Source organism: Magnolia sinica, chromosome 10, assembly GCF_029962835.1.
Source record: "Magnolia sinica isolate HGM2019 chromosome 10, MsV1, whole genome shotgun sequence".
Classification (NCBI taxonomy): domain Eukaryota; kingdom Viridiplantae; phylum Streptophyta; class Magnoliopsida; order Magnoliales; family Magnoliaceae; genus Magnolia; species Magnolia sinica.
In genome coordinates this window covers 65,514,770-65,527,057 of record NC_080582.1, presented here as the reverse complement: position 1 = coordinate 65,527,057, position 12,288 = coordinate 65,514,770, and the positions used below count along the sequence as shown (strand labels likewise).

The following is a 12,288-nucleotide window of genomic DNA, read 5'->3' as shown; positions in this document are numbered from 1 at the left end:
CTGGACAATTTTCAAGACCAGACGAAGCAAAGATAATAGGATCCACCACCCCTGAAACTGCCTCCTTGAAACGATTGGGGTTAAGCCTTAACCCCTACCTGACGAATTGTTGTAGCCTGGCGAACCAAGATCCCTTTACCCGTCTATGCTTTTCTCTGCCCATTTGAAGCTAGTATTGATGCATGCCCTCCCTTCTTGAAGGGCTAACTACCGTGGGGCGAAGCCACATCTATCCCAACTCGCCTCCATCTTCCATTACCACCACTTCTCTTCTCCTACGACCATCTACGCTTCAAATTCGTATTCTATTGCAACAGATTTTCCTTCTACAGCAGAATTTCGGAATCTGGCCCTGCAAGAAGGCTGAAACTTCGACGGAGCACCACGCACGAACAGTTCATCGGATCGATCTGAAAATCGGAGGTTTTAGAGTCCTCCCCTGGCCGACCAACCTCTAGAAGTCGGTTTCCGGAATCGGCACCCCTCGCACGTGTGTTAGGCCTGGCCCGCTGTTTGCGCGTGCGGGCTATCTCCGGGTTCTAAATCTTCCTTCTTTCGTCCCTCTCATACTTATTGTTCATAACCCTAACCCAAACAGGCCTACACAGGCTAGGACTGGATCAGTAAAATTATGGACCAAACAATGCTCAAAGGGAAATAGAAATCAACCACACATGCATAACAATCAATCTCTAATCTAAGGAATTCCCCAATTTTGATTCAAGGAACCCTAAGGTAAGAAAAGGGGCAAATCAATTAGGGATAATGCAATTTAGGGTTAGGGTTTATGAAATTAGGTATAAAAAGAGGAGAATAGGAAGAAAACCTGAACCTGAGACAGCTCTCGCGTGCTGAGAGTGGGCCAGGGTCTGGCGCATGTGCACTTGAGGCTGGCCGCACGTGTGGTGGGGGCCTGAATCCTCAAACTAATTCCTTGACCTTGGTCGGCCAGGGGGGACTTCAAACCCTCCAAATCTCGTCACAATTCGATGTGCGATCGGGAAGCGGTGCTCCGTCGAAGTTTCAACATAAACAGCTGCAAAACAAGCGGATTTGAAGCGAAAATGATCGTAGAATGAATGAAATAAGATGGAGGAGGCAGATTGGGATAAACGTGGCTTCGCACCACGGTAGTTAGCCCTTCGAATAGCGAGGGCTTCGCACTTGAATTTTTCCACAACTCAGAAACTCAGAGATTAGAAAAACACACGGGAATTTTTATTTAACTTTAATTAATCCAAAAGAACTACATGGGGTGCCTATTTATAGGAAAATCCTATACCCCAAAACTCATGCCATGTGCGCAACCTATTACTTGGCGATGAAGTAAACTAAAATAAAAACCAATCAACAAAATTTAAAGTGTTCATGATATTCTAAATAATGTAAATAAGCAAAACCTAAAGTATGAATTTAATCCGACTAATGGGCCATGATCATGAGATCCCATGATGGGCTTTTCTTGATTATCGAGCCCACTCTTTGAATCAAAACTCCATTTTCTAACTAAGAGGCCCTCCCTGGACATCGTCATCGAGCCAGATTGACGGTGGGGCCCTCCTCCGCGCATATGTACGTAGGGGGGGCATGCATGTGTGTGCGCATGTAATTTCCCCATCAATTCTCCTCGGCTGCGAAGATTTCGCCACTGGTGAAATAAAACTCCTGAACCGCTCCAGAATGTCAAGATCAAGTCTCTGAAGCTCCTCCTCAGTGAGTCACGTGCTATCTGAAGCTGGGCGTGACTTCCGTTTAACCAGGTACTTCTGAAATCCGTCGTCCGACGTAAATATGGATTGTGAAGGGTAGGTATGGGAGGTAGAAGCTGGGAAAATGAGTCGGGACGAGTAAGTATGGGAGGTAGAGGCTGGAAAAATGGGTCAAGATGAGTAGGTATGGGATGTAGAGGCTAGGAAAATGGGTCGTGGAGAGTAGGTATGGGAGGTAGAGGCTGGGAAGATGGGTCGGGAGGGGGCCATGGATCAAGAGATAAATTTGGGGAATCATGATGGGTGGGCGAAGGGCCAGACAGTATCAGTGATCCTCTGAAAAGTAACTAGATCCTCCACATCGAATGTGGAACTAATTCCCATGGAAGGTGGAAGATCTACCTCATACACATTGAGACCGTTTCGTTTTATAATTTCGAAGGGTTCAGCGCTATGCGCGTGTAACTTACGAACTACCCCCGGAGGATACTGCTAGGGGGCCTAATGTGGACCATCACAGAGTCCTCAATATTAAATTCTTTGAAACGTTTATGCTGGTCTACAGAAAATTTGTAATGTTCATTACTAGTAGTGATCTTCTGCCTGATTTCTTGATACCATGAATGAATGTGATGCGCAAACAACTTTGCAGACTCGGCGATAGGTAGTGCAGTGTCCCACATCTTGGTGTGCTCCTGCACTAAACACCTGAGCAAATTTTCCAGACTCCTATTGACCACCTCAGACAGGTTTGGTAGAGTCATCCTAAGGAATAAATCAATAGCGTGCCCTATATCCGTCCTAGGGGAAGACTCATACAGTAGATCATTAGGAAAGACATCACGAAACTCATCCACTACCGGAATAGCCTCAGTGGGTAATTCTATACTATTTTGTTATACCCCTCAAAATAGTGGTCTTGATGTCCTTCATGGGGTGGGAGCACAGGTGCACGCCCATAACTGATTCCTTGGCCAACTCCATTCATTGGTCTATCTTCCTAGCCACCTGCCTGAGATTGGAAATCCACCCCAATGGTGGGGTTTGTCCTGGCGGAGGCCTTTAGTTGAATAATGCGCATATCAAATTGATCAAAGCGTTGGTCTATATGTTGTTCCCAGCGCTTACCCAAAGACTCGATCTGCTGGGACAGTTTGTTTAATGACTCTAGCAGTTGCTCCATGTTTAGTGTAAGGTGCAAGCCAAAACCATGACCCATACATATTGGCATACACTTGCTAACTCCACCTAAGGACTTTCTATGATGACTATATGCAACTAAATAGGACTAAATGATACTATGAGACTATATAAGGGAAACTACGTAGTGCTACTAAAATCCAGCAACATAGTTGTCAAAATAAGGGAATAACAGAAAGTTACAGCAATGTGAATTGCTAACTTCCTGCTAACAGAAATTTCAGCAACTAACATCAGTAAATACGAACTCTTAAGCAGCTATATATGATGAACTGGATGTATGATGGACTTAAACAAACTAAACCCTAAATATGTGATGAATTCCCATATAAGAACCCTAGGCTCTGATACCAAATTTGATGCAGGACATGAAATTTGCATATAATATGCAAGAATTCAGGCTTAGATCAAACTAATGCAGAACGATCACATAATAATTCCACGTCCCACACAAAAGTTCAAACATTCAAGTAAAGGGGAATTTACACAAGTCCAGGCCTACACAGGCTAGGACTAGATCAGTAAAATTATGGACCAAACAAGAATCAAAGGAGGGTAAATTCATCCACACATGCACAGAAATAATTCCCCCAATCCAAGGGATTCAGAAATTTCAATTCGGGAAACCCTAAGGATGAAGAAATGGCATAAAATTGGGGATTTGAATAATTTAGGGTTAAGTTTAGGGACTTTGAGTGAAAGAAAGGAGATACGAACTAGAGAAGTACCGCACGTGTGGACAGCAACAATGGCCCAAACGCGCGTTCGTGTGATCCTGGCCGCACGTGTGTGAGGCCCACTATTAAGAAAAGGGCCAGCTTGGCCCTAGTCGGCCAGGGGTGGACTTCAAAATCCCTAAATATCAGCTCGATCCGATGCACGGTTTGTGCGTGGTGCTCCGCCAAAGTTTCAGCCCTCCTGCAGGGCTAGATTCTGGAAATCTGTTGTAGAGAGAAAAACGGCTACAATAGATGGATTTGAAGTGTAGATGATTGTAGGAGGAGAAATATGGATGGAAGAAAGTGGGGGCGAATCGGGATAGATGTGGCTTCGCACCACAGTAGTTAGCCCTTCGAAGAAGAGAGGGCTTCGCACCCAATAAGGTTTTCATAACTCGGAAAGGAGCAAGAAAACGCAAGAATTTTTATTTAACTTCAATGAATCCAAAAGAACTACATGGGGTGCCTATTTATAGGAAAATCCTATACCCCAAAACTCGGGCCATGTGCGCAACCTATTACTTGGCGACGAAGTAAACTAAAATAAAAACCAATCAAAGAAATCTAAAGCGTTCATGATGTTCTAAATAATGCAAATAAGCAAAACCTAAAGTATGAATTTAATCCGACTAGTGGGCCATAATCATGAGATCCCATGATGGGCTTTTCTTGACTATCGAGCCCACTCTTTGAATCAAAACTCCGTCTTCTAACTAGGAGGCCCTCCCTGGACGTCGTCATCGAGCCAGATCGACAGTGGGGCCCTCCTTTTCCGTGGATACGTTTGCGCGTGCGCGTGTGATGTCCCCATCAAGTATGCTAGTTTCTTGATTAACCCAAGCCGAGCCATAGTGGGCAACCTAAACTATGAGCGGCTTTCCACTAATGCTTACCATTCAGCCCTTTTATAGCTTTGTTCATTTCATTCTCAGAGGCCATCTAACGATAGCAAAGCCTTTAATAGTCCCCGAGCCTTCCACTCTAGGAATGACGACCTCTTTTACCAACCCGAACTTGGCAAAAACATTGGAGAAATTCAATTCCATCCATTCCTCAGGGAAGTTGGAAATGAAGATAATCAATACCTCCCTAAGGGATTCACCAGATTGAGCAAAAAAAATCTTATGCTCCTTTCTCCAACCTCTACCTGTCAGAATCCATAACCCCTCCTCTCTGCAATTGTCTGCTCCATGATGAAAATCATACGCTGCAGTACCCTTGCCTTTACTTAAATACCTCGCCTTTTCCGACGTTGTTCGAACCCTATATGGACTACGAGAGTGTCAATGATGACAAGAAGAACCTCTCTCAAAAACCCTAACTTGGGACTTGCTTTCGAAATATCCCACGAAACTAATCAGCTTTGTTTAGAGGAACCTCCTCGAGATCTTCTCATGTGATTGTCCCAAGAACAACAGTTATTCTTCAACTGACGGGTGTCACCTCACAAATCTCAAGAACGTCAACTATCCCATGTTCTATGGCTACCTCGAGAGGAATTTCTTACCTCACTGCAATATATTGAGAAATGATGCCTTTTGTAACTCTTTACGAATCCTTCTATTAGGGGTTTTGGCTCCGTCGAGAGGATTTAGCTCTCCCGAGCTTTAGTCGCTCACCCGATCTGGAATTCTCACCCACAGCCAATAGTGTCATCGATTTGGTGCTACCAAGCCTGCTTTACCATTCAACTGGCCTTTTAACAAAGACTACCAAAGAAAAAGGAGAGGAGAGAAGTAGATACTTCAAAGTAGTAAATGTAAAATTGTAGAAAAATAAAAAAATAAAAAAATAAAAAAACAACATGCCAATTGTTGTTGGGGTGTTGCCCAAAAATGAAACCAGAATTGGGCGGGAGTCAGCCATCCATTTGATGGAAACTGATGATGGTTATGATTGTTCGTTCAATGTGACTTTGAGACCATGCCCCGTGCCCACTTGCAAGCATGTCAATCCAAACTTTCTAAACCATGGGTCCAAACTATGGTCGGGCATCATTTAAGTATAAAAGCATGAGCTAATGAATGTAGAATCCATGCACACCTCAACCATGACAATAATTCATTCCTAACACCATTCCAAAACTACACGAGGACATCTTGTGAGAAGCAACCATATAGATGCCAAGAAATGAATTGTCCGTCCTGACAATTAAAAGCATTCTAAAAATCCAAACTCCATTTCTGAAGCATAAATCCAAGTTCCATGTTAATAAAATATGGTATTGTATGATCATCAATATGGAAATGTCATCATTAACTTTTTCTTGAAAAATATCATCGTACGATAAGGACAGACAGTCTACTTTTAGAAATGAATCAATAAAAAACAGTCGTACCATTTTGATCCTTCCTTGACGTTTCCAATGGTAAATACGTCCAACGATTCTGATGGAATATGCCTGTGAACCATCTCCTGTCCATAATAATTCAATGGGAGCACGAGAAACATGCAGATGACTGCCGCAATGGAGAAGATCCGAATACTGCAGATGGTTTTTACTATCCCATGGTCACTTAAATAACTTGTAGAATTAAAAGGAAAAATGTTGCTGATTATACATGATGATTTCAAGAAAATTTGTTCAAGATGCCCTACAGCTAAAGCACATACCTTGTAGCTTGAAAGGAAATAGAAGAAAGAAGCACAGATGGACACCATGTTAGGTAAAATGTCACTGAAATAGGGAAATTTATTGAAAAGAGAAGCATATTCCATATGCGGAATTCAAAGATAACATTCATGTTCCCCAAAGTTCTAAGAAAGAAATCATCTACAAAAGCCTATAGTTAAGCTGGACATGATTCACAGATATGCCACACCTTGAGGTTTTGTTAGATAAACCTTCCTGCCATCTCTTACACTCCGTACGTGAGTGGTATTATCATACACCAAAAATATAAATAATGTACATCTCCTATGGAAGAATTGATTTTATTTTCTCTTCAAGAAACCCCTTCTTTTCACATGTTATTAGTAAAAAGTTACACAACACTCATTCACACGTAGGCACAAATACTTCATAGCTATTTTTCTTACTTGTGAAGCAAGTTTCCCTCTCTAACTAGACTAGTTATCCAAGTGTGACCCAACTTTCCAACTCACTAAACCCGTGGATTTCCAAATCTAGGAACCAATTGAGAGCAAGGTATTCAAAAATGGTTATGTTAAAACTAACGGTGAGACCGGTTGCACAATACAGGGCTACAATGCCCAATCTGAAGGAAAAAAAAAATGGTCCGTAACAGGCCAATACGGGCCTATACATTTTTTAACTCTAGAAAGTATTCGATCATTGCAGGGCCATAACAGCCATTATGGCCTGTATTGTAACGGTCATACAGCCACACCTTACACCAGCTGCTACCAATACCGAATACCTTAATTAAGAGCATCTAATACGTTAGTCAACTAGCCCACTGTGAGACTATTTTCTTGTCCAAGTGCTATGCCTGGATTTTTCTACCATATTTTGAATTGAGTCCATGTTGAGGGCTGCCAACCACTCATTGTCAGGAATGATTTCTAGGATGTATCAGAGAAATTCCATGCTGATGTTAATAAGGTTCCAAGGTACATAATACAATTTCTCGTATGTTATTCTTTCGTCCATCACCAATCACCATTGGATTTTTCTGACTATGATTATTGAATCCTAGCTGCGAATGATAGAATTTGGCCCTTTCCCTTCTGTTTGTGTTCAACTTGTACATTATCATATTGGTTTGTCCATGGAACCTTTGGTTTGTCTTTCTTCATGTGAGGTGTCTTAACAAAGTTCAAACAGACTTCCAATCCTCTTCTATTATGGTGTGTGCTCTCTTTGGAAAGATTTGCATGAGCATGTATTTCGAAATCTGCATTAGTGAAGCTCCTAGGATCCTACTTTATTCAAGTTCATTTATTCAACAAGGAATGATACATGCAAATGATTTTCGTTTTTCAGTTGGAAAATTGAAACTTTTGCGTGAGGCAGTTTAATTTATAACGAAATAAAGTATACCCAGCATAAACTCCATCTGGACATTACATGCCAATCCCAAAACTGGGTGATGGAGAGAGGTCAATGTGAGGAGGTAGGCAATCGTCAAACTTTTGCTAAGAAAATATGAGAAACATCCAACCCCAATGTTAAGATGATGATTATTTACAAATTCTTTCTCATTTCATGGTCTTTTCTTTATGTTTCTTCCCAAAGTTCTCACTCAGGAAAAAAAATATATCCGGGGTAATTTTAGTCATACTAGATTCAGCAATCAAACTAGTCCATGGATGGGGTTGCAGTGGTACCCTATACAGTGTGTTTTATCACTGATAAGAAGCTCTACCATTTGAGCCAAATTAATAGGACAAGATTCATTGTGAAACTGGATTATTCACAAGATGGTAGCTTGTGTTGAGATTTCATACAGAAACAAAAGCAAAAAGACTCATCAGTCATACATGTCATAACAAAATATCTTCAGCAAACTTGCAAACAAAATATTGAATTAGAAATATTATTTTTTTCATTAGGATGCAGTATGTTGCTAGTTCAAGTAAAAAATTTAAGATGGCGCTTTGATGTCACAATTTTTTGGCTAGAGGCTACTGGAAGTAAGCATTTGATCACCTGAAAACAAGCAGTCTGAGGAAGACCACAGCATCTAACCCAGCAGCAGCCAAGATGTCATCCTCTGTTGATTTCCAGGCCTTCAATATCCAGCTGGGAGAAGGCAGTAACATCTCGAAGCGAAATGCATCTGGAAGCATAATGTTCTCTTGAGCAAGAAGCCTCCCCCCAAAGTACACATTGACAAGGCCAGGCTGTTTTCTTAAGATGGAATAAAAACACAAGAGCAATGCGCACATGCCTATATTGATGCCCGCAGAAGTTAGAAGAGCAGAGATATTCATCTCCGTCCGCTACAGATGAAAAGTATGGGCATCATTTAGCAGATGAACAACAAGAGTGGGAAGCTTCAAGGATTTCTCCAGTTGCAGGGACATCGTCAAGCAAGCAGGTATTCTAGAGCAACTTAAACTCTACGATAAGCAAAAGTCCAGATGCTGCCAAAAAAAAAAAATAGTAGAAGAAAAGTCACCAAAAATGTCAAGAGAGTCGACATAAACACAAAGTATTCACAGGTGTAATGCCTAAGAAACATGAATTGTGTGACGGAAATAATGACATAACCCATGACACACCATGCAGTTCGTTCCAATGCATACCGGACGGACATTTTTTTCTTCTTTCTCCACAAAAGCTTTTTTTCTCTTTCTTTTTCTTTTTCTTTTTTTTCCTTTTTCTTTGTTTTTTTTCTTTTTTCCTTTTTTGAAAACCTTGGATATTTCCAAGGTGGTAAGGTTTACAAACGTAAAACAACCAGGGACCAAACCCTGGATCACTCACACCCCACACACATCTCTATTACAAAAGCTATTATTGTTGTAACGTTACAAGCCGCATCTCTTCGAAGTGGAAACACTTTCAGCCCACCAGAGACCATGGGAGAAAAGAGATGAGAGAAGACTTGAGGGATGGAAATCTATTATTGTAATGTCAGTGATATTATCGAAATCGTTGGGTCAACGATATAGATAAGAAGTGTAAAATAAGATTTACAGCACATCGAAGATATTATCAACAATATCGCTAATATTTCGTAATATTTGGGATATTGCACCAACCAAGTTAGTATAAATGTGTAGTATCGATGATAATATCAATAATATCGTTAACATCAAAACTTTTTTTTATTTTGAGGGGTATAAAAAAGCTGGGAAAATTACTTTCAAAAATCCAAAAAAAAAAAAAGAAGCCTTTTCGTGATTTTTTTTCCTTAAATTTTTTGGGAGATCTCTTCCTAGGGTAACTTAGACCACTCCTCTTGAGGTTTTTGAATTAGAATCTCAAATTTGAGGAAGAAATCACAATTGGAAAGCGAACATAAACCGCGAGTCTAAGGTGAGAAAAAGATGAGAAAATGTCAACTTTTTAGACATTTTAGCATGGGTTGCACTAGAATCCATGTCTATCCATGATTCCCGCACATTAAAAAGGATTGAAGCGAAAAGATCATAACTTTAGTGGTGGAAAATTGAGGAAATTGGGAAATCCTAGTTTTCTCCAATTTTGCTCAAAGTAAAATTTGACATATTCATTAGTGGTCGATATATCATTTGGCCACGAGTCTTCCTTTTTTTCCGAAAAAATACTTTTAATTATTTAAAAATTGAATATATATATATATATATATATATATATATATAATCTGTCAATTTGGAAAATAGATGTTGACGAGTGTTGATTGATGTGCAAGTTTATACATTCATGAGTGTTGGTCAATTTATAGATTGGCAACAAACTTTCTTTCATAAAAAATTTTAAATTATTTAAAAAACAACTAAATATATATAAAGAAAAATCTATCTATTTTGAAAAGGATGATTAAGTTGTTTCGTAAATTGTTTCTCACATTTATGTATGTATGTATATAGATGGATGCATGTATACATGCATGCATGCATGTATTGATGGATGGATGTATCAATGCATTTATGAATTTATGGATGGACGGATCGATATATCTAGGTACATATGTATGGACGTAAGGATGTATGTATGGATGGATGGATGGATGGATGGAACTCATTTTGTATATAACTGCAGTGCTTTTGTCCAAAAACACTTGATTTAGGTCCCTGTAAAATAGAAACCTATTATGTATAGTTTTTTTCTTGGTAATATTTTGAGTCCTAAGCATGTCAAAATGTCTTTTAACATATCCTGAAGTTTCACTTGAAAATTCCACATTTTCCCATTGTTTCCTTCAAACAATGATATTCTATCCGATAATGCACAGAATTCAAGTTATCAAGTTGCATATTTTCCCTGTTTAGGAGATGAATTACTCTAATATACTGTATCCATGGGATTCAATAACAGTTACATAAAAGGCGTTACATAACAGTAATGGCGGGCACCATTACACAATACGGGGCCATCATGAACGTTTAAAAAAAGCCCATAATGGCTGTAACGGACCTTTACGCTTGTAACGGGCCATTTTTGAATAAATAGTAACAGATTTTTTTCCTCAAAGTTCTTTAGGGAAATGGTATAAATGATTAGATATATGCGTTAGTGAGATGAATCCCATGAAATGCATGAACTTCGATTTGTTCAGTGTACTCAAATCAGGCTGACGCTCTTCATCCAATTTTTAAAAAATTTCTCTTCAAATATCTGTAGTGTAATGGTGTATAATGAATAGGTGGAATGAGTCTCATGGATTGCATGAAGTTTAGGACGTTTTCGTGCCGTGTTCAAGTGTACCCAATGGGCCAACACTATTTATCCGAATTCTTATTTTTATTTTTATTTTCCCAAATTTCTTGAGGGGGATGGTATGTAATGATTAGGGATATGCATAAGAGGGATAAATTCCACTCATTTAGAATAAAAATACAGGAGTTAAAGAGTCAGTCGAGTAAATAGAACACGGGTAGTTGTTACAGCCACCGTTACCATTTTCGAATGCCTTGATTAGAGCATGTCATATTGCATGCTCGACGTTTAAAAAAAAAAAAATTTAACCATATCGATATCGCAAAATAAACAAAAGAAAAGAAAAGAAAAAACATCTCTTCTCATCCAGAAATCGCAAAATAGAAATATAAAGAGAGAGAAAAATATATAGAAACAATTTATCTTACCTTTGTGATCTGCTTGAGGTGGCTTTCGACTGGATTAGGTGGGCCGCAATCGACATCCCCGGATCTTGTAAGAATAACCCTAAGACTCTTTTTTTTGTTCGAAGATAATTATTCTGGAAGGAAATTGGATTTCTGCCGTGGATTATGGGATTTGGGTTGGGATTTGCCAAATAAAAATATTTTCGAAGAGATTTTTGGGAATTTTGGTTGGAATTTTCGATGGTTATGGTAGCGGACTCGCGGTGTCTTTGACGGAGAAGAGAATCTTTCGAACTCTCCCTCTCTCTCGGTCTTTAAAAGTTGAAATCGGATTGCGTACTGAGATACTCCGTACGCTCGTATCGTACTAAGTAAACTCAGTTGGGCCCACCTTGAATGTATACGGACTATCCACACCGTCCATCCATTTTTCCATCTAATTTAAATGGTTGATCCAAAAATTGAAGCATATCCAAAGTGGATCATACCACAGGAAACAGTGGGTATAATGATTTCCACCGTTGAAACCTTTTTAGGCCCCCCAGTGATGTTTATTTGTCATCCAACCTGTTCATGAGATCATAAAGACACGGATGAACAATAAACACAAATATAAGCTTGATCCAAAACTTCTACAAGCATGAATCGAAAAAGGGTGCTTAAACCATGGATTTAACGCTCGATGACACCCAAGGCAAGGGACGGACTCAGGGGACCAAGATCGATGGAATTACACACCGTGGATCCGAGGAAATCAAGCCATTCACGTTAAAGAGGCCCGAAATTGGTGAAAAATGCAAGATCACATACTTCTCGCCATCTGATTGGCTCAAAACTTCATACATGGCCTGAGGGCCATAAATTAACCGTACATATCAAATTTCAGCCCTCGGATCACTATGGAAGTACCCCAACTGACAGATCAGCCCATAAACTGTTGATTCTGGGCCCACCTGATATCTGGAACTGTCTCAACTTTGGTC

At 39.8% G+C, this 12,288-nt stretch overlaps 2 protein-coding genes across 8 annotated transcripts in view; both read right to left on the bottom strand.

Annotated features, from left to right (window-relative positions):
- LOC131216893 (pre-mRNA-splicing factor sap145-like) overlaps positions 1–7,784 on the bottom strand; it is an 85,581-nt gene extending 77,797 nt beyond the window's left edge. Inside the window, exon 1 of the mRNA XM_058211497.1 lies at positions 7,779–7,784. The gene's annotated coding sequence lies outside the window, so the exon portion shown is untranslated. The remainder of the gene's footprint in view (positions 1–7,778) is intronic.
- Positions 1–11,684, bottom strand: part of LOC131216891 (CSC1-like protein RXW8) — a 46,522-nt gene extending 34,838 nt beyond the window's left edge. Inside the window, exons 1-3 of one of the 7 annotated variants that reach the window (XM_058211493.1) lie at positions 11,327–11,684; positions 8,241–8,677; positions 5,967–6,113 (exon numbers count right to left, since the gene is read on the bottom strand). In XM_058211493.1, coding sequence (XP_058067476.1) covers positions 5,967–6,113; positions 8,241–8,524 — 431 coding nt within the window. In that variant the 5' untranslated portion in view covers positions 8,525–8,677; positions 11,327–11,684. The remainder of the gene's footprint in view (positions 1–5,966; positions 6,114–8,240; positions 8,678–11,326) is intronic. The other 6 variants (XM_058211490.1, XM_058211489.1, XM_058211491.1 and 3 more) reach the window with 6 other exon arrangements.
- Positions 11,685–12,288: the final 604 nt, after the last annotated feature.